At 30.9% G+C, this 27099-nt stretch overlaps 1 protein-coding gene across 1 annotated transcript in view; it reads left to right on the forward strand.

Moving 5' to 3' along the window:
* Window positions 1-27099, forward strand: part of LOC129216055 (serine/threonine-protein kinase 31-like) — an 85979-nt gene that overhangs the window by 48680 nt on the left and 10200 nt on the right. Inside the window, exons 9-21 of the mRNA XM_054850198.1 lie at window positions 2330-2717; window positions 2831-3043; window positions 7460-7579; window positions 13120-13227; window positions 13784-13873; window positions 15838-15999; window positions 17530-17772; window positions 17946-18035; window positions 21657-21737; window positions 23670-23789; window positions 23869-23976; window positions 24627-24851; window positions 26814-26921. Coding sequence (XP_054706173.1) covers window positions 2330-2717; window positions 2831-3043; window positions 7460-7579; window positions 13120-13227; window positions 13784-13873; window positions 15838-15999; window positions 17530-17772; window positions 17946-18035; window positions 21657-21737; window positions 23670-23789; window positions 23869-23976; window positions 24627-24851; window positions 26814-26921 — 2056 coding nt within the window. The remainder of the gene's footprint in view (window positions 1-2329; window positions 2718-2830; window positions 3044-7459; window positions 7580-13119; window positions 13228-13783; window positions 13874-15837; window positions 16000-17529; window positions 17773-17945; window positions 18036-21656; window positions 21738-23669; window positions 23790-23868; window positions 23977-24626; window positions 24852-26813; window positions 26922-27099) is intronic.

Below are 27099 nucleotides of genomic sequence, written 5' to 3' on the forward strand. Positions count from 1 at the left end.
TACCTAGCAGCATTTGTTTCTCGGCTGAAATCCATCTGAGTTTTGGCACCAACGTCAAGAATACTTTAAGGATTATCTAACTAATCAGTACATTATTAAAGGAAAAGATGATGGAATTTAAAGACGAAATTTTTTTTTCATCCAGATAAATTACAACAGGGTGGTTCTGTACACAAAAGAGCAGTGCAGTGGAAGATCTTTATCTTTGGTGGAAAGAACAAATTAGGCAAGATATGAAGTTTTAAAAGTTTTTTGTTCAAAAGATCGGATTGCTAATCGGTCGGAGTTGGCTTTGCTCACTGATCGGCTGGATTACAGTAACATGGTGGCTTGGCGACTTTGGCTACAAACAATAGAGTTGCGTGATCATTTGTTTACATTTTAAAGCTACTGTTAATGTAATTAATTGTATTTTTTGTTTATTTGGCTAAATATTTCAAATTGCAAATAATTGCTTTTTGTTTTAAAAAAGTTTTTAGTCATTTTATATCGGAAGGGGAGGAGGGATGAGCAATTTTCGCTTATTCAGAGAACTGTTTTTACCTTTATCATTTTCCTGAACGATATCCTTTCGATTGTTTTATTCTTTTTCATAAGGGGATGTTGCAGGGGGAATTCCCATTTGTTCTAGATGGGTAGTTAAATTTTTGCACTTAATATCTGAGGATGCTTTTTATCCTTTGAGTATGGCTGAAGGAACAAACCATCAAGTACGGGAGAAAAAATAGTTAATAAAACAACTGCTCAGTGGGCATTATATAAATCAAGTTGTAATAAATATACCCATCCTGACACCATAGCAGCTAAAAACATTTTTTTTTACTTTTTTTTTTCAACAGAACGGTTCAAACACTTGAGAGTTTATGAAAATTTTTTAACTTTTAACTTTACAAAGTTTGAACAGAACAACGTCTGTCAGGTCCTCTAGTAGTTAGATAAATATTGAAAAATAAAAAATTGGAAGGTAGGGTATTGAGATGGGGAAAAATGTCTGTCCGTCCCCCCTAATAACTTTTGAATGAATAGTCTGATTCGTACAAATTTTATTTTGTTAGAAAGATCTCGGCAAGGACATCTCAGTCCCATAATTCATTTTTTGATTTGAATAATTTTTCGTTCAATTTTGAACAGTTCAAGAAAACTTAACATTAGTGCCTACAGGGAAATTCAAGGCAAAAATAAATCTTGAACTTAGAGGCGAAGTGGCTCCAAAAAAACTTTGTAGGGAAAAGCTTTTGATGAAAAACATGTATCGAAAATATCTTTTTGATTTGAACAAGTTTTCGTTCAATTTTGAACAGTTCAAATCTCTTAACATTAGCGTCTACGGGGAAACTGAAAGTCAATATAGATTCCGAACTTAAAGGCGGATTTACTTCAAACAAACTTTGTTGGAAATAGCTCCTGACGACCTACTCCCGACTCCGATAATTTTGGTGCTCCTGACTCCAAATCCTGTGCCCGAAAATTACTTGGAAATGGCTGACTCCGACTCTTAGATATTCGACTCTAACTCCGACTCCTGTATCAAATAATAAGTCCTACTCGGTCTCCGCAAATATTGGCAGACTTGCGGACTTTTTGGGGAAATGACCGATTTCAACTCCGAGCCTTTGAATTTAAAACTTTCGGCTCTCGAATCTAAATCTTTTGTCCCAAAATCAGATGACTCTGACTCCACAACCATGGTTTTTACTGTGAAATAATTGTTTTAAATATGTTTTGATTTTATTTTCAAGCTAAAGTTTTAATTTATGTATTCAGTTTTTGGGGGAGAAATTCACAGTCCTTTATGTTTCTACATAAAGATATGCGCAGACGATTTTTTTTTTCGACAATGAAAATTGTTTTTTTAAGTTGACATTTTATTGTTTTTATTTATTTTTGAAAGTACATTAATTCATTCTTAAAATTTTTTTTTTGGCAAAAGGGAAAAACAAACAATTTTTTTTTGATATGATTATTTTAATGAGCTTTTAATTTAAATTCTTTTTTTTCCTTTTTGAAAGTGGTTGAAGATTGTTTTTCTGATGGGAAAAATGTATTTAGCTGCTTTGTTTGAAAAGTGCTGCTATTTTATTTGTTCTTTTATTTATTTTTTACGTATCTACTTCTTTAGATAAGCGAGGCATACTTTATTTCTCAAAATCAGCTTAAAATATTAAAAAAATATGTTTGAAATAATTTACGATTTTAGCGAATTTTGAAAATACTGATCAGATTCTAGAAAGTCGATATTGGTATACGGGAAAGTAGGCTCGTTTAGTTCTAGACAGAACTTCTTGTTTTTTAATCTGTCTATTAAAGTGCTGTATTTTGTCTGTTTCAGCACATCTGCAAAAAGTCCTTGTACTGCTGCTAAACCTATTGGAATGAACTTGAAAATGAATCCCAAGGATGATATAAAGGCTCCTATGTCCAATGGGGTGAAATGCAATGGAGTGCATGTACCTAGTTCAAAAGAAATCAAAGCTAAGCTTGCAGGCCCAAATAAAACAAATGACAAAAACAAAGATACAAAAAATATCCCAGAGGTTAAGTCTAAAAATTTGAATAAGGAAGTTAAGCCTAAAACTACGAAGAAAAATGAAACTAAAACCGAGAATGCACCAAAAATGATCATTAAACGTGGGAGTGAAATTAGTGAAGTCCTTGGAACACCGCAACCTCCAGTAAATTCCTCTGATACTGTTATTGAAAAATCCTATCTTCTTAAGGTAATCATTGACAATCATTTAGTTCTAATTTCAAAACCTTACTTGATGTTTTTGTAATAATTTTACACTTTTATATTACTTCATTTTTTAATTCTCAAAAATTTGTTTTCTAGATGGATTCTGTCCTCTCAAACTTGAAACTCACTAATAATATTCGAGATCTAGTTTCGTTTTCCACCGATGACAGTATCATAAATGATGCTGTGAAATTTTTAGTTGATGAAATGAAAATAGAATATGTTGAGGATCTTAAGGAAGAAGTACTTGAAGAAGCTTCAAAGATGTATTCAGAAATTCTGGATGAAATACGAAATTGTACTTCTCAAGTATATATTTACTTTTTTAGTATAAATATTCTTGGCTATCAAATTTCTAATTCTTTCACTTTTGAGAAATTTCCCCTTTATTGTTCCAATTTGCTATAAATGTATAAAAATTATGTCTTGGTTATGTAAGTTAGTACGTAAGACAGACCTGCAAAAAGTAACATAAGGTTTCTCTGACATACTCTAAAGTGAGTGCTTAAGAGTCATTTTTTTAAAAAGCTGCACAAAGTGAATGGCGGCTTGATAGTTGACACCTTCACAGGATATTTTACTAGTATGTTGATAAAAAAAAGTGAAGCTTCTTAACTCTCTAATTTGACTTGTTGGCCCTCGAGTGGGGGTCAAAGTTTAGGGTCGTGAGAAAAAAGAGCTAAATATATGATTGTTTTGCTTCAAAAGCAATAAGTAAACCAAGCCAATTCTTTTAAATAAGGATACTACTTGATACTAAGTGCATGCTAGCATAAATATTTTGGTGGCTCACTCATGGCATTGAGGGCAAAGGTCAGTTGAAACTGCTACTTTTTTTACTTTTTTTGCCTTGTTTAGGCTCGGATATCTGCTAAAGCCGAGAGTAACCCTCGGAAATAAGCATATGATTAACTACTCATCATAGTATAGTACTAAGAAAAATATAAAATAGCTTTCATTTCTCTTGGCTTTAGTAGATCAACGGTCTCAAAGTCGATGTTTTTTTTTTAAATGCCCAAGTTTAGAGGTCAATAACTTTCATTGAGACGGGTCAACAACTTTGGGACACAGCTGTAGTTATAGTCTGAGTGGTGTAGTTTAAGGTCCATGTTAGCAACCCATGGCAACTAATCAACTTTTTAAATTACGTGGTCTCAAAGTTGATAATTTGAAACAAAAAGAATCAGTTTTATTCCAATTACTCTAAAACGGCGTCAATAACTTGGAGCAAGAGGTGTAATTATGCTCTACATGGTGCACTTTTAGACTCATGTCAGAAAACCATGAGATCGAATCATCTTACTTAATTAAATGGTCTCAAAAATTATGATTTCAGTATAAAAGAGCGTGTTTTTTCACGAGTTTATATGCATACTACTCAAAATCTTATGAGCTCAAACTCACGCAACTGCTAGAACAAATCAACAACCAAATGTACTTTAAGCTCCCCAAATTTCATGCTTCCAGTGTTCTAAAATTTTCTGTTACCTTGTCCACAACATGGCAATTCTCACAAACCTGATCCGCTATTTTGAAACACTATATTTTGGAGATCCTAGATACTTAGGATTTGGATCTCGAAAGCTGAAAATTTGTATAGGTTAGTTTCAAAGACATCTCTACGTCTCTATAAAATTTTATCCCATTCGGGGTGATCAAGCAGGAACAATTTGTAAAATTATGACAATTGCATGTGAATTGTGACAATTCACATGCATTTTTGACTTATAATAATAAATCAATGTTATATTCTAGAAAGAGGATTGCAATTGGGTAAGAGTTTGAGTTCATAATTACAGTAGAATTTGCATTTACCCTACTTAGAAATAAACTTTTATAAATAAACAAATTTATTAAATAAGACTCAAAAGTAAAAACATAAATTTTTCATCAAGAAAAAAAAATACAGGTGAAATGTGCATAATGATTACATCAGAATGATTCCATGTCATCTGACATGATTTTTCAAACTCTCCCCACTCGATCGTCCCCGAATGGGATGGAATTTTATAGAGACGTAGAGATGTCTTTGAGACTAACCTGATGCTAATTTTCAGCTTCCGAGAGCCGAATCCTGAAGATCTAGGATCTTCAAAATATAGTGCTCCAAAATGGCGGACGAAATTTGTGAGAAGAATTTCCATGTTGTAGTCAAGGTTACAGAAAATTTTATAACACTGGAAGCATGAAATTTCGGGAGCTTCAAGTACATTAGGCTGTTTATTTGTTCTAGCATTTATGAGAGTTTGAGCGCATAAGATTTTTAGTAGCACGCATATAAACTCATGAAAAAACGCTCTTTTATACTAAAATATTAATTTTTGAGACCGTTTAATTAAGATGATTACATCTCATGGTTTTCTGACATTAGTCTAAAACTACCGCGTAATTAAAAAAGTTGATTAGTTGCCATGGGTTTCTAATCTGGACCTTAAACTACACCATTTGTACTATAACTACAGCTGCGTCCCAAAGTTGTTGACCCATCGTGATCAAAGTTATTGACCTCTAAACTTGGGCATTTTTCAAAAATCATCGACTTTGAGACCGTTTATCTACTAAAGCAAAGAAAAACGAAAGCTATTTTATATTTTTCTTAGTACTATACTGTGGTGAGTAGTTAATCATATACTTTTTTTCCGAGGTTTTACTCACTGCTTTAGCAGATATCTGGGCCTAAACAAGGCAAAAAAAGTAAAAAAAAGTAGCAGTTTCAATTGACCTTTGCACTTAAAACCATGAGTGAGCCACCAAAATATTTATGCTAGCAGGTATTTAGTATCAAGTAGTTTTTACATTTAAAAGAATTGGTTTGGTTTACTCATTGATTTTGAAGTAAAGCAATCATATATTTAGCTCTTTTTTTTTCACGACCTTAAACTTTGACCCCTACTCAAGGACAAACAGATCAGTTTTTTAGAAAAAAAAACTTCACTTTTTCTTATCATAGTACCACTAACACATCCTGAAATTTTTACGAAAATTGAAGACATCAACTATTAAAAGTGTCCAGCTTTAAAAAAATGACTCTTAAAGGTGCTCAGTTTAAATTCACAGAAATTTAGTACTCTTCAAAGTTCATTTTGGATGTGAAGTGCTTATTTGTTTCTTTAAAAGAATTAATGAGAGTATCTCTTCAAATAAATACAGATGAAGCGAGTTTCTTTCTTTACTTTTTTTTTTTAAATCAAGAAGTTCCCACCCCAAATTTTTTTTTTCACTACTTCAATTTTTTGGCTAACATGTTAATAATTATTAATAATATTCATTTTGTAGACCTGTTGAAATGTAATTGCAAAATTATTTAACTTGAATAATCTGTTTTAATTGATATTTTTGTACTTTTTGATGCTTTCATTTTGAAAAATGAGATTTTTTTGTGCATCAAATATGAGAATCATTTTTTTCTCTTTTATGATGCATACTATGCTTTGCTTGGATATAGGTAACTAAAATTTCATTTTACTTATAAATTGAAAATCTTCAAGCGTTCGCATTCTTTATACATGTCAAATGTCAAAAAGTTAAATTCTGCATTGCTGTTTTTATTTTATGTTTGCTTCAAATAAGTCGGCTCTTATATTAATAATGCTAATCATTGACCTTTAAAATGCAATTTTAAAATAATTTAACTTAAAAATTCTTTTATTTGCCATCTTATGCCAGCATATTGAAAATTACGTATTTGTATCACTAGAGTAATAGAATTTTTCTAATTTTTGGTCTTTACTTCACTTTGTTAAGGCAAACTAATAAAATTTCCTTTAACTTTAAATTTGAATTTTATTGTTCTTCAATTTTTTTAAAATCTTATGACATATTGCCAACTTTATTATTATAAACTCATTTAAATACAAAGCAGTAACCAGAAAAAGAAAGAAAAAAAAAGTATGTTAAGTGTTCATAAACATGCAGCTGAAAAAAAAAAATCATTTTACAAATTATTAAAAAGATGATTAATAATATATAAAAGAAGCATTTGGATCTTAAATTTTGCAGTATTTTAATTTTTGCAGTAGTATAACATTTAATATATTAAGAGAGAGTATTGTTCAAAAAACAATCTAATTTAATTGGATCATTTTAAATAGAATTTAGTAACAGTAAAGTATGGTGCAGGAACATTAGTGCTCTAAGGAGTTTACAAGATTTTTTATTTATAATATAACAATGAAATTGTTTATCAAGAAAGAAACTAATTATCAATTTATGCAGTATTTCTGTTAAACATTGTGCAAATTAGTCATTTATTATATTAATTCGCTTTTGGAATGATTTATTTCATTTTTTATTTATTTTAAATTAATAATTACATTTTTAAGATACATTTAGAATTTCGACTAGAACTGCTTTTAAAATATAGATACTCAACACACAAACACACTCATACGCAAAATATAGATGCTCTTTTAAATTGGCATAAAATAAAAAGTATTACGGTTAAAAAAATTTAACAAGCTATTCGGTTTCGGTATTTGGCCGAATAATCGGAACAGGTCCAATAATTATTTCGGGTAGAAATAGCCATTTAATGCCATTTTCGGGCCCTAAAATTAAAATTTGAACGGTTCGGTATTTTTGGTGTTTGAAAACCCCCCTACATTTCTTCTCAGGTGCCCAATTACTAGCTCGAGATCTGATGTAAACTGAATTTGTATGGGAAGCATATATATATACATTCTTTGTTTTATTTATATATATTAATTTTCCTTTTCATTCTTCCAGGAGCTTTTGACGGAATTAAAATCACGAAGAGATTTGCAAAGAGATGTTCTTTTTAATGCATTAAAAGAATACATGGAAAGCTTTGATATGTCAATTTTAGAAAGAAGAACTTCAATGCAGGTAATGATTTTGTAAGATGTATAACCAAAAGATTTCTAATCAATAATTTTTTGCTCTTATGAAATAAAAAGTGGAGCTTCTTTTTTGTTAAGGGTGTACTTTTTGAAGCATTTCAATGTAAATAATTGTAGATTTTTGCATTTATGTTCCTAACTTTTAATTCTAAAGTTCCTATACTAATGTTGAATAATCCTAATGTTAACTAACTTTGCTTGAGTGTTTGTATTCTGCTATATTTTATAGTTGCAAGTTTTTAACACATAAAAGTGTTTAATGAATAACATTTTTTTCCTGAAGTTAAGTCTTTGCAAATTCATCATAGTAATCTTTTATATTATGAAATACTGGTTTCATACCGTGACATTTTTAAAAGTACCGTTTTTTTGTACTGAAAGTGTTTAGGTTTACCTTTGTGTCAACTGCACTTGAAATTATCTACATATATAAGGCAAATTTTGCAATATGGATTGTGTATTTGTGCTTTGGAGTTATTAAAAGCCTCCTTTCAATGCAAAAAGTTGGTGTTGCTGTATTTTAGATGCAATCCACCTAAAAGGTAAATAGAAGTACGAATGTGGAATTAAAAGCAATTTCTATGAATTATTACCTTTAGTGTTTTTGAAAGTTTAAGAAGTTTGCATTGCATTTGGCCTTTCTTCTGGCCGTGTTATGAAGTAAGATTGATTTAGATCCCTTGCTAATTTAAGTGACAACTTCACTTCAATTCTTCCAACTGAAAAAAGTATGTACAGTTCAAAAAATGAACTTCATTACGTTGAGTGCCAACACTTATTCTGGAATAATAAGAATAATTATAATCTTTATAAATAAAGGGCTACTTCTGTCTGGATGTCCGGGGTAAACTTCAAAACTACTGGACGGATTTTAAGCATTTTTTCACCATATGCCCATGCTACGGTTCCACGTTATGATAATTTCGTAATTTACTCGTTCATCTTATGATAATTTTGTTCTTAAAATTGGGATAGAAAAAGAACCACATCGAATTTTTGAAAAATCGCTTCGAGGTGCACACTCCCATGCTACAAACTAACTTTGTGGCAAATTTCATGAAAATCGGCCAAACGGTATAGGTGCTATGAGCGTCACAGAAATCCGGACAGAGAGAGATCCTGACAGACAGAGACCTTCAGCTTTATTATTAGTAAAGACTGATCCTTTTCCTAAAGATACATATATGTTTGATAAGACCTCATTAGGAGAATGCTGTTCAATTTTGGTCTCCTTATCTTAAGAAAGATATTTCTTTTTTGGAAAGGGTTCAAAGAAGGACTAATAGGCTTGTAAGAGTCCCATAAACATCAAAGCTCAGAATCGTTTATTGTTTCCTATAAAAATCATAAAATCTATTCTTTTGAAATGTTCAATAGTAGTATGCTTCAAAAAGAACAAAACTGCACTTAATTTAGAAATATAGGATGTTGTGTTGATACAACTTTAGCGGAAAAGGTGCAGGGATAAGTACTTTTATCGGAAACTATTCTGCGGTTTCAATGCGCTTTGTACACTGAAACTTTGTAATTTTTAATATGGTTCTGAAACATTTAGAGCACTATAGAAGATACTGAAATTTATAAAAAAAATTAGCACAGAAATGCACTTTAGAAATTTTAAATTTGAGAAAAAATTTTATTATTTTAGTTCACACATGATAAGCTGTGCTACAATTGTGATGAAGAGCAACATTACAAACATTGCAGCCAAAAATAGTTTGGACTTGGTAATACTTGCAGTGTGGTCTTTAAATGTCTGTAGAAATAACGATAAATTGTCCTCCAGATATAGGCATTGATAGGCTAAATTTGCTTGACTGTCCTGTAGCTGGACGCTTCTTCTTGTTGTCTCTACCATGGGGTTATAAAAGATGAAGTGCAACAACTCGTCTAAAGCCTCAAAGTGACTTTATTTCCTTTAGTAGATATGCTTGAAAGTTTCCAAGCATTTGTTAATGCAACATCAATATATGTTGAAAATATTGGCCTCCACCATTTTTTTTGCTGGACTCGAATTCTGTAGTATGAAAGTTAATTATGACACAAATTAACACCACTCATTTTCATGTTATGTTGCTAAATGATACAAGGCTGAGAACTAAAACTTTTTTTTTCTGGTTCCTGAAGTAGCAAGAAATGTTTTTTATAGGCTCAATTTTACCATAAGTTGAACCCATAGTCACAACCGCGTTATCATTCCATCGAGCTACTAGTCAGGGATGAAAATCTTCTTCGGATCAGCGATTTTCCGCTTTTTGTATTTTTTCTTTTATTTCCCCGGTTTTTAGGTTTTAAAAACCAATTTTCAAAGACAGCCATGGACGCCCATATGCAAAATTGTAAAGGGTGGCTCAGATATTTTAAACATGGTTTAGCAGGATATTTTCCCCATGGAAGCAGATTTCAGGACTGATTAGAGTCATTAAAATTTGACATTTTTAATAACTTATTCATTAATGGCTGGAGAAGAAATGTTTTTACATTTTTGCAAAGAAAATAAGTATTAAAAGCAAGAAATTTCTAAGGGGGGGCTCGAGCCCCCCTTGCCCCCTATATGGGCGCCCTTGAAGACGGCATATATCGGTTGTGTCATCAGTGAGGCGACGTGAAACGATATAGTGAGATATCAGAACTGTTGGCTAAACAATGACGATACAATGTCGTTTACAATACAAAAAGCGGGAATCGTCATAATGCCGCAAAATCGATATAGGAAAATATCAGTGTTAAACAAGAACGGCACAGTATTGTTTACATCGTGGTCAGTACCAGGGATGAAAATCTTCTGCAGATTTGCTATATTTGCGATTTTCCTTCTTTTTTTTATTTTGTATTTTTTCCATTTCCTGACTGACGTAATCAATCTCCCCCCCTCCCACCCCCGTTTTCTTAGTTTCCTGAGTGGGGAGAGGGAAAGGCTTGAAAATGACGTAGCAATCGTCAGCCTTTACGCATTTTCGAAATCCCATTGCTTTCACTTCCATAACACTCGCTCATTTCTATCTACTATGCCATCCTACCACTCAGACCTTTGCAACTTTTTGTTGACTATTGTTTTCAACCCTTCCTGTATTTTATTTTTTGCTGAAGGCTTGTACGCTTATTGTTTTGCTACGCTCATTTCACAGTCACTTTCAAGCAATCATGCAAATACCCCTCACCTCCCTTCTTCCCCGATCTTCCCATCAGGATTTTTGCTGAGGCAATTGTTCTTTCTTGGGTAGAAAGAAGGAAGTAACTTGTTGGTGGGGAAATGCTGGAGAGTGATAGTGTAATCGTTAGATGTAGCTTTTGAAATCCGATTGCATCCGCTTCTTTAACACTCTCTTATTTTCATCTGCTATGCCATTCTACTGCTTTTTGTAGACTATTATTTTCAACCCTTCTTGTATATATATTTCCTAAAGACTGACACACCCATTCAAGCCAACATCATTTGCCAGATTTAGTTTTAATGCTTACCAGAGATATAGCTCTTGAAGATTTTACTGAATTCTAATTTAATTATACTGTGCTATTTTATTATGATATGCATGTAAAATATAGGAGATTAAAGATGCATATACTCTCCAAGCATGGCATAATGTTTAAAGCTGTTTTATTAATTTTAAAGTAATTATTTTTATGCTAATGCTTAAAATGATCTTCAAAGCTCAGAAACAGTTTTAGATTGGTTTTAGTTTTTTTAAAGTTTAAATTTTATCTAATTTGTGGGCTGTGGGAAATTGAAAATGATAAAAAAAACTGAAATATCTGTTAAAATCTTAAATAAATGCAAGCTTTTTTTTATATGCTAGCATTTCTTCAAGTAAAAAAGTATAAATTAATTTTTTCTATTAATATTTAAAAGACAGTGTAATATCAATACATACGTATAGTTTCACATAATATTTTTTAAAAAATCCAAATTTAAAGTCGTGCAATTTTTTCTCTTTTTTGACTTTCAGCTGTTTTTATCCCTGTACTAGTATCTTGTATTCCTTTTCATATTGAAAGTCGTAAAAACCTGCTTTTTTTAAAATTTTTAATACACTTTACTGATTTCAAGGGACAGTTGTCACTACGTTTTTTTCTCATAGTTCCAGTGGAATAGAAATGCAAGTATTTTAGATGACAAAGAAAAGGAAATAAAGCAAAAATGTTGTCCAAATAGATGGCATGATTTATGGGATTTTCAATCATTCTGAGCCAGTTCATAACACTCCCTCCCACCAAGGCTAAATTTTTCATATTCTGATGAGTTTACTGTGATTGATTTCCCTGTATAAATTTCAAAGTGAAAATCTTAAACATCTAAAAAAGCTAAAGACCATGATTTAAATACAAATCTTATCAGTTTCCTTTTTAAAAACATTTTTGCTGAATGTTTTCCTCCATACAGAATGTTTGCTTATCATTGGAAAATAAGCCAAATTGTTCGAATTTCTCATTTTGCAAATTTAAGTATGGCCATCCTTTGTACGATTTATAAATTGTTATTGATGACAGTATTATCATTCAAGTGCAAATTCTGTTTTATGGTTCTGTATTGAAGGTGTAATATCGCTTCTTGATCAGTCGGAGCAGAAATGTCTGTATCAACCCGATGACTGAAATGAATGATCAGAGCCTGTTGCTGGTCGCCACATTTGTACTTGTATAATTACTGTCATCCTCGCCACTTCGCGCTTTGACCTCTGTAGCATCACTTTGTCATGTTTTTAGGGCTGCCAACTGCTACACATTTCACTTACTAACTACACATTTATCTAGCCTATTAAGCAACTCCTCTCAAACCATACTGGTGCATGTTATAACACCCCATGTTACAGCATTCGGATGACAAATGCAAAAGATTGCAATCTCAACCAGGGGAAGCAAATTTGCCCAAGGTATGAACTTAGTGGTTAGCCTTTTAATGCTTCTAAATAGTAAGTTATTTCATTAATCTAAATTCGGTGGAGCAAATGCCCACGGGGGCCAAGGCCTATTCTGAGATAGAGGGCTCTGGAGTACCAAGGCAGATGTTCAGGTTAGGTGATCTACCGAATGCGAAAAAAACCCCAGGATTTAGTTCCCAAGTGTGCTTAATACTCATTTTATCGACCCACTGAAGTGATGAAAGGCTGAGTCTACCTTGCCCAACCCGGGAATAGAACCTGAGTCTATGACTTGGTTGGGCATTGAAATAACAAAGAAAATAAGTTAATCTTTAGTAGTACATGTTAAAATAACTTTTGATTGTCCCAAATATTACAATATTGTCAACATGCAAAAGGATTGAAATTTCACAAGGGAAAAATTTCCCACAAAGCAATGCTACCTTTTTTTGGATTGCCTTTACATGTTATGTTTAGCCCTCTTTTAAACTTCTTGAATGAAACTCATGTGAAAAAATACCAGTTTTGAAACTTTTGTACCCTGAGTTCATTTTGCTGTGGGTATGGGACATAACATGCTCCAAGCATAGTATATAATTTAAATTTAGGTTTTTGTTCAAGTAATTGGTGTGTAATTATTATATGCATTTATTTTTTTAAATTTTAGAAACTTATAATGGATTTAGAGAGTAATTCAAATGCCTGGATGAATGTTTATCTCGAAGGAATGCCAGAAACAGTTAAGGATCTTCTGTTAGAGTACCAGAAAATTAAGGTTTGCTATTTAATTTTGTCCATATGTTTAATTTTTTGTAAAAGGCAAAAATTTTGATCATTTAGCTAGGTTTCTTGATGAAGGTAATTAGTTGAAAATAGTTCTCTGTTTTGTATATATAAAATTTAAAAATTATTGCTAGAATTTTTGGTTGAAGTAAGAATCAAACCTTCCTGTTAAAAGGTGTCAATGGGTCTCAAAAAGTACTTTTTTTTTTATTTTTCCTTCTATTTCTGTAAAACTTTTTTTTTCTTTTGAATTATTTTTCGATTGATGAACCTTTTTTCTTACATAAACATTCCAGTTTTCTTTTACTTTTTCTTGAGTGCTCTGGTAAATTGTTCCTGGATTTTTTTTTTTACAAGTACAGTTATGTTAACCAGCAGAATGTTCTAAAAAAATTTTAGACTTTAATCATAGCTGTATTTTGCATGGACTAAGAATGTGGCAAAAATCAACACTAAATAATATTTTCTAAAATTAAGCTATGAACTTCGTAATTGCTTGCTACTATGATGAATAGATTAATTTTTTTTCATTTGTATTGATATTCCAGGATTCAAGAAGAACTTTCATACAGAATGCAAGAGAGAACTCGAATGAAAAACATAAATATTTAATGGATTGTCTTAATGCACTTCAGCAGGTTTGTAAGCATTGAATTTTTTTTTATTTTTTAAATTTAAATTTGATGTGTGTCACACAATTTTATGTATATGTTTTAATGATACTGATTATTTTGTTCTAAGTATGTATTCTACAGTGAAATCCCTCTCAAATGACCACTAATCATTCAAGGTCATATTATATTTTGTTGCATCAGCAATGCAACAAAATATCCGTTTCAACAAAATAAATTTTAAATCCCGATTTAATGTCCATTACATACCATTGCATAGAAATTCTAGTTACAATGAACAATTTTTGTGGTTCCTTGAAGTTTGTTACAACAGGATTTTACTGTATGATTAATTTTAGTTGGTGTTTGATCGTCAAAATTTTTTTGAGTGTCTATCCCCTTCCCCAAAAGTGAAACTTGTTTTTCTTTTCATTAATTGCAGATGCGCTTGATTTTTTGATGCCTTCCTTTTTTCCCTTGGTTGCTGTGTAGCTCTTTTTTTCCTACTCGGCAAACTCGTTTCGAAATCTAAAAATGAAACGAATAAAAGTTTCTGTATAAGATGTACATTTTAATCTATGCACTATTTCTTAAAGTTAAATTAAGAAATAGTAGCGTAAACTCCCAATTATAAACCATAAACAAGCCAGCTGAAAGAAGATTAAGCAAAATAGGCAAATAATAAGGAGAATTATACTAATGAAGAAATAAAAAAATACTAAAACTTATGAATCAATTTAAGGACCTTAATTTGATGCAGAATTTTTTATAGGGGGAGAGTTCAGGATAAGCATCATTAGTAAGAGATCTCATACACTCGATAACACCAGCAAGCTAACGGTGGTTTTCAATGTTTTTGTTGCATTAGGTAAAAAAGAAATGCTGCTGGTATGACATAACTAAAGGGTAAATAACCAGCACTCTTCTCTGATATAGATTTTTTGGAGAGAAATGCCCAAAATGAGCTTCTAGTAGATACACCCCTTTCTGGTTCCACCTGTTCTCATTCCAGTGGGATTAACGAAGAACTTAGTAAAAGCTATGAACAAAGATGGTTTTTCAATACCTTAGAGGGATATTCCCAAGATATAATATTGAAGCAAAAACTTAAGGAGGGATTTTTTTTTTCAGGCCTTCCATATACTCCATTTTGAAGATCATTCATTTAGGTAAAAATTTTGGAAAGGAAGAGACATGCTTTGAAAGCCTTTAAAGTTGTGTTGCAAGGATTCCTTGGCAGCCAGAAATGACGATAACTAAAAAAAATATTTGGTCAAAAAATTCCTACAGAATTTCTGTGACCATTGATGAAATATGTCTCTGAAAGTCTACTAGTTCTAGGATTTTTGCCTTAAAACTATGGAACTATGTGGGATGAGCATGGGGAAAGGTTTTGCCAAGATATCTTTGCAATAGAATGTGGATATCTGGGTTGTTGCTACTCACCAAATACTGCTGGACTATTTTGCAAGATATGCTCCATCTTTGAAGCACTAGAAGCAGTCACAAAGGAAATGTTGACAGCAATAGGCTAAAAGCATAACCACTGCTTTCTGCAAAATAAACATTAAACGAAATAATACCTATTTTAATATTTACTTTCAAATTAATGGGTGGTTGTTGTGCCTCTCAGTGTGCTTTAGTGTATCTTGAAATTAGGCTAATAAAATAATTTATTTACATATTTTTTTTTGACCTAAAATTAATTAGCAACAATTGACAATTTAAAACCAGGATACAGACAAAATTATGATTTTGTTGCCTAATGTTATTATTAATTTAAGTTGACCTATAAAAATTAGATGTTAAATTATTTTTATGGCATGAAATAAATGATTCCTAGAAGAAAAACATTTGAGCTGTTTATAAAAGCATAAAATTGTGTGATGTTTAAATGCCTGTTATTATCATGTATGTGTATTGTATAAATATATAGTTTCATATATATATATATATATATATATATATATATGTTTTTATTTTCATTTTAGGAATTTTTCTTGCATAGTAGTTCTAATGAGAGCACTGAAGCTATTTCCAACCCTCCAAGCATACCCAAATCAACTACAAAAGAAACATGGGTGTATAAACTTGAGAAAACATTGTCAGAATTAGGAAAAGCTCTTGAAGCCGAAATAGAATCTTTTGCCTTGGTACTTATATATAAAATTTTCTTCAATCGTTTTATAACAAAGTTATTTCTTTATGGTTTAAAAATGATTTTGTACTGATTCAAATGTTAAAAAGTTAAATGCTTAGTTCAGGGGTTGGAATTCTGTGTCAGAAAGCACCAAAAGTTGTCTGTGCCAGCTTGCTACAGAACAACATTTTTGTGTGATTGTGTGGCAGTTTTCTTAAAATCACATTATGTTCGCTAAAGAAGTGCTTATTTGCCAAATTTAGATCCAAGCTGTCCCAAAACAATGTTAAAACAGCCTTCTTTCAGAACAGGAAAGAAGAGAAAACATTCACTTGCTCGGCCAGAAGGCACAGGATTTGTATGCTCTTGAAAAGTGTTTGAAAAAAAAATCCAATAGTTATCAATTTTCGTGAAATATATTTACGAAACATAATTTTTCATCGAAAATAAGCGTTAGGTTTTTACCTTATGTCTTTAAAAAAAAAGTTTTTGTTTCGTTTTAAAGGGCAGTGTATCGGCTTTGTATCCTAGCATTCAAATTTTTATCACCTAATAAACATCCTGTCCTGTGAAGGGATCAAAAATGCCTAATATTACTCATTCGCGGAGCAAAAAATAGCTATATCTCAGGAATAAAATTCTTCCAAGAAAAAATACAACAGTTAAGAAATACAGAATATTGGTACATGTTACCTACCAAATTTCATCAAAATCAAAAATGGTGCAGCACGGCCCATTTGTTGATTTAATATGGAGTGACCTTTTCGTCTTCGTGTACAGGCTTACTTAAGATATCTTTGAGGAGAATTTTAAGAAAATTAATTTTATATTAATATTAAAAACGTTAGGATGGCGATAGATTTCTGAAGTCATGGAATTCTATTCTGGAGAAAGGCAGAACTCTTGAAAATTTTAGTTACTCAAATATAAGGATTTGTTTCAGCCTTTCTAAAGTTTTGACTGTTGATTGGTTGTTGTAAATATGATTTATATTCACATCATTAATAGTAGCTCTAAAAATATTTTGTGAACAAATATTTTTTGAAGGGATTAGGGGTGGGGGGTTCACAGGACAATGTTCACAGGTAATTAATTGTAAAAAATAGTTACAATAGCAAATAAACGGATAGAAATTTTTTTTGAAAATTGAGCATGCAAGTATGTTGTATGTTACATGCAGTTAGTAAATTTATAACATTCAATTTATGTATTTATTGTAAAAACAGCATAAAAATGAAAAGGGACTTTTTTTTTTGTTGTTGAACATTGTAATGCATGCAATATAGACATACTGCTGTTCTTGCTTTTATTTGTAAATTTTGCTAATGAAGAAAAAGTTTGCAAAGGTAAGAGAATATGTGGTGAAATTAAGTGAATTAACATGCAGTTGTTTTTACATTCTTTGGAGCTCTTTGCAGGTTATTGATTGTTAGTGCTGATTTGTTTTTCGTTTAATTGGCCTAGTTAGTATGAAAATAAAAATATTTTTTAAAAACAATTCTTCGAAAATTGTTGTTGAATAACATTTTCGTATATTTTACAGAGTAAAGGAAATGGTAATATTTCAGTCATACAATGTATCTTAGATAAGTTGGACATTCCAAAAGAGAAACTTGATGTTAGGTGTATGAAATATGAAAAATATCTTGAAATGTACAAAAGGTTTGAGACTTTGCCCAACTTGGAGCTAATTTTTTCAAAATTAGCTACTGTCCAAGAAAAGATAAAAATCTTTCATCATCACTTAATGGATTCCCTTTTTGTTGAAAAGAATGCTTTAAATGAGGTATGTAAATCAGTATAATTTTCTTCCTATTGTTTTAGTTTTTTTTTTTTTTTCATTTTGAAGCTTGAGCTATAACTTTATATTTCCTTTTAATTATTGAGTTTTGTCCTTGAATGTTTTCATTTTTGCACTTCAGTTAAACTTGAGAGATGAAATATTATTTCTGTTTCTAGACCTTTGATGGTGGTTATACATATGACAAAGGTAAATCGGATGTTTTGCAGGCGTTACATGAAGAATTGCTGGAGGAAGACGAGTTAATGGTAAAATATCTTTGAAATTAATACGGTGCATGTATTTCAAAATGGATTTTTCTTAAGTTTTTTCTTTACAAGGTAAATTTGTATTCTGATCATTTTTAGTCCCCATATCTAGAAAGAGAAAAGCTTACACACACACACATATATGAGCCGCTCAAAAGCCAATGCGGTTAAGTCCATTTTTTGATATTTTCTGATTTTTGGAAATTTTGATAAAATAAATAATAATCTTGTTTATTAAAGGATTTATTTGTTGGTTACTTTTTTCTAGGTTACACAGCCCTTTTTTTAATAGCTTCTGAATATATGGTATAATAATTTCAGAAGCCATTGTGAATAATTCCACCTTTTATCAATATTTTTTTACATAAACTTTGAAATAAAAATTAAATTCTTCTTCTTTCGATATTTGTTGGCAATACTGAAAAACAAGAAATTCATAGTACAAGAAGTCATAATCCCAGACGCAGATACTTAAATTCAGATCTTTCTATTGCAAAAATGTATAACCTGTATGTCAAACAATGTAATGAAGAGCAAATTATACAAGTAAAGGAAAAGTTTTATTACCATATATTTTCGACAAAATTTAACTTACATTTTAAGCAACCTTAAAAAGATACTTGTGCAAAAGCTGATTATTTGGTAATAAGAAAACAATCTACAATAGATGAAGAAAAAAATGCAGCCGAAGTTGAACAGACGAACACTTGCGAAATGCAGAAATTGCCCGATTGCCTAGTGATCGACTAAGAACTTGAGACGAAATATACGTGTTTAGTTTTGATTTAGAAAAAGCATTACCATTTCTGAAACTATCCACATCAGTGGCTTATTACAAGAGATACTTATATGTATACAACCTTGGTTGCCATGCTTTGAAGGCTAACGAGGGCTACATGTATGTTTGGCCTATAACCCAAGCATTGCGGGGTTCACAAGAAGTGTCATCGTGTTTAATTAAACACATTACATTGTACGCAAAGGATTTTCACAAAATTATAATGTATTCAGATTCATGTTCAGGACAGAATTTGAAATATAAAAACTGTTAAGTTTACTGAAATTGGTTCAGAGTGAGGATATAAAACCTTAATCAGTTGAGCTTAAATTTTTATTAAGTGCGCACAGTTATTTGCCCAATGATACTGATTTTGCAGTTGTAGAAGCTTATGCAAAAAAAAAATCCGTGTATTTATAACCTAGTGACTGGTATCATATGGTACAAAATAGTAAAAGATACAAAATAGAACCCTTTCAGAGTTGTCGAAATGAATCAACAAGAATTTCTTTCCACAAAACCATTGGAAGAAGCTGTTACCAACAGAAAAAAATTAACAAGTGGACTAACAGTCAATTGGTTTAGTATGAGATGGATAAAATTGGAAAGGTCAAACCCAAGCAGCCTTAAGTTCAAACATAATTTCGACGACGATGATATCTTTCATGTAATTGATATTAAAAAAAAAAAAAAAAATAGATAGGCCAGTAAATTTAAAAAGTATAACTCAACCTTTATTATATCCTAATGGCAGAACAATTTCAAGAGAAACAAAAAAGACATCATGCGTTTATTAAAATATATACCTCCAATTAAACATGACTTTTTACAGGACAATTAAGGACAACACATGGAGATCAAGATTTACATTTAAATAACTCGGAAGAAAATGGTTTTGTTGTGATGAATAAACATAAAACTTATGACAATAAATGCTATTTTATTATTTTTGCATAAATTTCTTATCTTTTTCAGCTGCCAAAAGGTATAAGTCCTAAAATTTTTAAGAGGCTATCATTATTTCAATAACTACTTACGTTTTTATTTACACATCCTCTACATATCTTGTTTTTGCAGAGTTTACACCTCGAAAAACGATTTTATACACTTTTCTAATTAAATTAATAAACCAAGAATTTTAAAAACTAATATATCGAAAAACATTAATTTTCTCAATTTTTGTGTTTTGGACTTAACCACATTGGCTTATGAGCGGCTCATATATATATATATATATATATATATATATAATATGCAAGCCAAATACCAAATATTAAACAATTTATACTAAGAATAATGATGAGAAAAAGAAAAATTGCAAGCAGCTAGTTAATAGGAAAGAACAAAGTATGAATCCAGAGCTCATCAGCCATGGAGGATTCAATAAATATGGTCAAAAGACCAAAAAATTTAACTAGAACTAAGAGACTGTCCAAGCTTCAGTATATGCAATATAGAGTAATATCAAGAGCTTCAAACTCTTGTTTATTATTTATAATTTAACATGTGGTATTTTGCTCAATGTTACTCTATATTGCATATACTGGAGCTTGAACACTCTCTTTTAGTTCATGGTTAAATTTTTTGGTCTTTTGATCATATTTATTGAATTCTCCACGGCTGATAAGCTCTGGATTCATACTTTGTTCTTTCCTATTAACTAGCTGCTTGCAATTTTCTTTTTTCTCATCATTATTCTTTGTATAAATTGTTTAATATTTGGTATTTGACTTGCATATTTATATTTACTTGGCTTTTTAGTTTTGCTGCATTGCACATCTATGGGCTTTTGGCAAGGTCTTTTCAATATTTTTCACTTTTATTATAATTTATTTATTTATTTATGAGGCCTGATGAGGCCACAGGGTATTTTGGGATTTTTTCAAATTTTTGTTCTTGTTCAATTTCATATTGCTATTAAATTTATCGTCTACCAGTATCATAGAGCTGCCTATGGCGCCTATTGAACTGAGTTGTGATGTTCCATTTGATTGAATTGTCCAGGTTCATATACATTATGACAGTGTCTCTTATATATATATATATATATATATATATATATATATATATATATATATATATATATATATATATATATATATATATATAGTCATTCACACTTTCAAGAACATTTTTTCCGGCAATGATTAATTGGCTTGTATAAATGCACCCACTTTAACTTAGCAAATGCAAAATCTCTTTTTAAACATTCATATCTCTTTCTTTCCCTTCCCATCCAATGACATCAAGCCTTCCAGAATCATCGAAACATAGCTACATGAAACCTGATTTTTTGATCTACACTACTTCCATATTTTTAGATGTACACTACTTATATATTTTTCTGTGTCATGTAATTTCTACAGATGAATTAAAGCATTCCAAGTTAACTACAAATTAGAGAAAAGGTTAATTTTTTTGGGAGGTCAAAATGTTTCCACCAAAATGAGCTTTTTTACTCCTTTCATCAGATTAGTAAAAACTGTTAACATTGTGATGATTGCCAAAATGTTTGACTTGTGACAACACCAGTTTGCTAATGTAAAGAGTTATTCAAATAGATTCGGGTTCCAAGTAAGCCAAATATTTTATTGCAGACTTGTCAAAAATCCTGTTTTTGTGCCAAACTGCCTCTTAAACTGCATTTTTAGTTAGGTCATTTACATTTCCACTGAAAATCTTTGTTTCTAATGTAGTGAAATGATCCAAACATTTATAATGTCATTATGGAGAAAATAGTAATTGTAAAAAGTACTTGCATTAAAATACATTTGAGAATATTTTTTCTCTTAACTTGCTTAGAAATTGTCAATATTATGATTGAATATTCCTATTTATTTCAGGCCATAATAACTTCTGCATATGAAACACATTTTCCTGAGCTTGATTTTGAACATCCAGATTTAAAATTAAAAGAATGCCAGGTTTGTATTTTCAAATAGGTACTGTTCTACTGATGCTCTGTTTCTGTGGTCTCCAGCCTACAACCCGCAAGAAGCTTACAAACTGGAAAAAAGAAACATTTTAAAAATTTGACGATAAAATTTGTTTTCTTCCCAAAAATTTACAATGTCGCCCTTGAGTAAAAAAAGTTAAACCCCCTGCTTTGTTTAATTAAATTTTATGAATATTAAAAGCATTTAGTGATTAAAAGGATACATATATTAAAATTTTTGTTTGTATGTATGTGTATCTCTGTTCTTTGAAATGTTGTGTGTCAAATTAAAAGTACAGGGTTAGTACGGAAGAATGGCTAAAAATTTATGTTTTCAAAATTACTACTCACACATTCAAATCTCATCTTGCTGAGGTAATTGAAGGGCTCTCACCTCTTCAGATTACTGAAAGCATGGGTTACCTGGAAAATTCTTAGTGATTAAAATTTTACACCACTCGGGCGATATAAGGATGCTTCAGTGTACTTCCTAATACAATGAAAAGTAAGAATTGTCTTCACAAAAAAATCATCGCTGAAGCTTGAAGATAATTTCCATTTTAATTACATCCGAACGAATTTGACAAATTTTAGTGTATAAACTTGTAGGCAACCACTAAGCACATTTGGATTATATCTTGATCCATTTTGGCAAGTCTTGTCATACCAATAGTTGTTGTGGTTCGTTTATACACCGGAATTCTATTATTTTTTCATTGTTTAATATCATTGGCACCATGCTTAACTAACGAATGTGAAAATTAGCACTTTTCAGGAGAGCCAAAACACGAATATAATTTTTCCCCACCTGATTCGTTTAGTTAGTTTCAATGTTTCAATATATATGGAGAGCTTTAAGAGTAAAAAAACTATTGTTTGAAGTAGTTATAAACAGCCCTTTTTGATAACTACAGCAAACATTAAATTTAAAAAATGCAATTTTTCACATTCCTTAGTTTGGCATGGTGTGGACGACAAATTCCCCACATTTTGTGTATTACAGTTTTCACTGTCTGCAAAAAAAAATGTAATGTAGAGAACAAATAACAAATGTTTAGACGTTTCTGCTTGATTTCCCTAAATGCTGTAAAATAATGAAAGTAATTTTCCATATGCAAGCCAAATAATTATTACGTAGTTTTCAGTGTGCAATCTTTCTGCATCTTACTCAACAAATGGATTTTTTTTCGTGTCAAGGATTTAAAAAAATTTTTTACAATACAAATAAGTCGATTTTATTTTTATGAAAATTTTAGTTTAATAATATAGATGCACTATATGTCCCAGTAGAAGTTAGTACGTAAATCATTTAAGCAACCATCGATAAAATTGTACCAAAAAGGAGCAATTTCTAATAAATAATGTGATCGTAAAAAATTAGCACAATTCTGCATTTTTCCATTTTTATTTTTCCAGCAATCACATATATAAGAAATAAATACCTTTGTACAGAAAAGAAAATAGTAATCGACAACGTTTTGACACACAAAATTAGCAGATTACTGCTACATACATACCAGATGTCTTTTCATCCAAAAGCTCACTATTTGCATTGAAAAAGAGTTTCCCTAAAACCTCGAAACGCATGTATGCAGTAATCTGCTAATTTTGTGCATCAAAACGTTGTTGATTACCATTTAATCAAATATATGTTTAATATTGCAATTGTAATTCTTCACTTTTGTTTGTTCTCTGCCAGGGGATTGTACATGTCCTCCTCAATGTTCTGGGAAAGAAAAAGTTATTCAGTGATTATTTTACAATTTACTAATTTAAAAATTTTACAAAGTTGTGTAAATCCTCAGTTTATTATACAGCTTATGTTCCAGCAAACATGACATTTCAACAAACTAATAAAGTTATGTGTTACAAATTATTGCTTGAGAGACTACTAAAAAATAAAATTTGTTTTCTGTTCCAGTTCTCAAGAAACCTTCTGAAAAATAATTGGAAGTCTGTGTGGTTTTTGTGTGAAAAATTATGGCCAAAGTTAGAATTTTCTTACCTTTCCTCCTTTCTAAAGGAACCTACTGTCATCAAGGTAAATTTTAAATTTGCAATGATATGAACTTAAATTCTGTAATACTTCAGTTTTACTGAAACATTGCTTAACTTTTTAGGAGTATACTCTGGAAGATAATGTGAGACAACGTTTTCTACAAAAAGCTGTCATATGGAATGATATTAAAAGTGATTTATTGGTGAAAATAAGTGCTTTATTTTATAAGGTTTGTTACTTCAAAAAAATATGTTTATTTTATTCTTAATGTCTCACTGGGTCTTTTTTTCATTTGCGAAGAAACTTAGACACTCAGACTATTCAAGTTATTCTTGCTTCAGTTGCATTCGCACCTGAATTTCATGGATTTAAAAATTTAATTTGATCAGAAATGATGGTTAAACTATTATTGAGTAATTCAATATATTGTGCGTGAATACAATGGTTTAGGATCAAAGATAGTCCGCAGGTTCATTATTCCTCCTCTGTAGATAGATTTTTAAAAAATAATATCAGTAATAAAACTCAAAAAAATTAGCTCATTAGGAAGTGCATGCTGAGCTGTAACTTGCCATGTGCATAGTTGCATATCCCCAGGCGTGTTCCTCTCCTGTGATTAATTTTTTTACAAATAATATTATCAGTAATAAAACTTCTCTGAAAAATTTGCTCATTGTAAATTGCATGCTGAGCTCTCACTTGCCATGTGCAGATTTGTGTGTAAGCATCTTTAAATGAATGTTGATAACTGTGTATGTTGGCTGTATTCATAAAAAGGATTATGTATGCTTTTGTATGTACTTTGTATGAATTCTTTTTAAACTGTAGATGATTTTATTGTTTTAATATCAATTTTGTTATTTTATTTATTTTTTGCAGGATGAAAAGACAATATGTGCCATAATTCCATGTGTTTGGAATTCCCTTAATGACATGCCATGTATTTCTATTCCTTCTGAAGGAACTAAAGCTTGTCAGATTTTGCGACTTGTTCTGAAAGTATTAAGAGACATTCATTCACAAGAGATTTTTCATGGTGCATTACATCCTGCAAGTATTATGTATGAAGGAGGAAGGATTTTACTTGATTTTTGTTTTGATACTGTAAGTATTGAAGAGAAAAGTTTTGAGTTCAATTTTTCATCTTATTTATGTACTTCTAAGCTGTGATGTAGTTGGGAACAATGCTGTCACCCAAAATATTTTATGCAAATTAATATAAATTGATTTCAAACCACATTAAAGAAAAAAAAGTCTGCTTTTTGAATTAAAGTGGCATAAGTTACCAAAACTGAGCTTCCCTTCCTCCCCAAATAAAAATGCATCAAGTATGAGATCTATCCTTAAAGGTCAAGATTCAGAAAATTTCTAAGTGGCCAGTGGCCACTAGACCCAAAAAACTTGGTGGCCACCTCTGTGGGAGGGGAGTTTTTACTATAAGAAAAAAACAAATAGAACTTTACAGAATTACATTTTAAAAGCTATAAACATGCATTTTTTTCGAAATAAATAGATAAATAAGTCAATGAAAAGTCGGCAGGAAATTACATTTTAGATAAAATTTACAAAAAACACAATTTTGCTGATAAAATTTCTTTTTTTCCAGAAAATAACTAATTAAAAAAAGCATAATTTCTGACCCATTTTATGTTATTTTCAGTAGTTTGCACTGAGATAGGCATCCAATTATGTTTTCTGGAAACTTAGGCAATTAAATAGTCTTGTCTGCTTCCATCTTGCGAATGACCAAACATGGCGACTACGCGAAAAATTTAAGATAGGAAAGTAATTTTAATAATTAAAAACCACAAAAAACAATTTCGGTGAATGAGTCAGTTTTTAGTGCATTAGCGTCTACAGCAATACGGATAAAATAATATTCTGATGATAAAATAATATTCTAAAGATAAAATTCGAAGGAAAAAATTTTGCATTTTTCAAGACAATAATTCATTTTCCTGGGAGGGTGGGGGGGGGGGGGGGATACCGCACATTTTGCAGGATTGTTCAATAGCTTGCATTGTATTGCAATAGATATCCAATTCTATTTTTGGAAACTTAGGCACTTAAAGAATCTTGTCTACTTTCATCTTGTAAGTGACCAAATATGGCGACTGCGCTAAAAATTAAGATTTAGGTTTTTGAATTTGTAGCACAAAAATATTCATAAAACGTGAAATCCTCATTAAACATCAATTTAATTGAACTGTTATAGCTTTTGGCACATTAGCGTCCAATGCAATTAGGATAAGATGAAATTTTAAGTACAAATTTTTTCATTTCACAAGAAAACTGATAATAAAAATTAGATAAATAAAATGCTTTACAGCACATTTTGCGTTATTTTATTAGTTTGCATTTGAATGAACATCAAATCCTGCTTTGTTTTTGCCAACTTAAGCACTTAAGTGCTTAGCGTATTTCCATCTTGTGAGTGACCAAATATGGCGTCTATGTTTCCCATGTAACTGAAAAGTGTTGCTGTTCTGGTCAAAAAAAAAAAAAAAAAACTTTCTTTAAATATGTTTGTCCTTAGGTGTGTGCTTCCAAAGTGATTTATTTTCTTCCACCCTCTTGAGTTTGTGCAAAATTCTTGTTCATCCCAAGATTTCTTTTCTTAGGAACAGGGGGGGGGGGAATGGCGACTGAGGACGTTTTTTTAGGTAGTCACTTTCTCAAACTAGGTTTCCACGTGGCGAGTGGCGACCGTAAATATTGACCTTTATCTATCCTATAAGCGATACGTACATTCCTTCAAATATTTTTCATTCTGTATCACTACCTGTGGATGTTCTGTATGTCCGTAAAAAACTATTTCCTAATATTATGTTCTTATTTACCTTTTCTCTTGAGTGTTTTTGTAATGAAAGCTTTCAAGATAAGCTGTTTACTCTTTTAAATTTGTGTAGTCCAATAAGAATCTTAAAACACAATGTAAAAAAAAAAATAGTAATAATATTAAAAGTTTAACATGCTTTTCTTTTTATTTTTAAGACTAACTTTGAAGTGACTAACTTTTGAGGACAGGTTTTGCTACATTTTTAGGATTTGTTTCTTTCTTTTCAGAATTTGCAAGGGAAATCAATAGTAAGAGGATTAGATTTCCAACCCCAGTTTTGTAAACAAGCTAGTGAAGATAATGATATGTATTCTTTTGGTTGTTTAGTCCTTTGGGTATGTATCTGAAGTTTTCAGATTTTCATTTCCTTAATTTTGCTGTGGTTTGATTTGCATAATTTCTGTTATTTTTGAAAAATTTATCTGATACTACAATACTTGGTGTTGGTAGCACAAGACAGTGCATTGAAATCTGATGCTCTGTGTGTCTGTGTAGTGTCCGGCACCCCAACAG

The sequence above is a fragment of the Uloborus diversus genome, chromosome 2 (genome assembly GCF_026930045.1).
Source record: "Uloborus diversus isolate 005 chromosome 2, Udiv.v.3.1, whole genome shotgun sequence".
In the NCBI taxonomy this organism is placed as follows: domain Eukaryota; kingdom Metazoa; phylum Arthropoda; class Arachnida; order Araneae; family Uloboridae; genus Uloborus; species Uloborus diversus.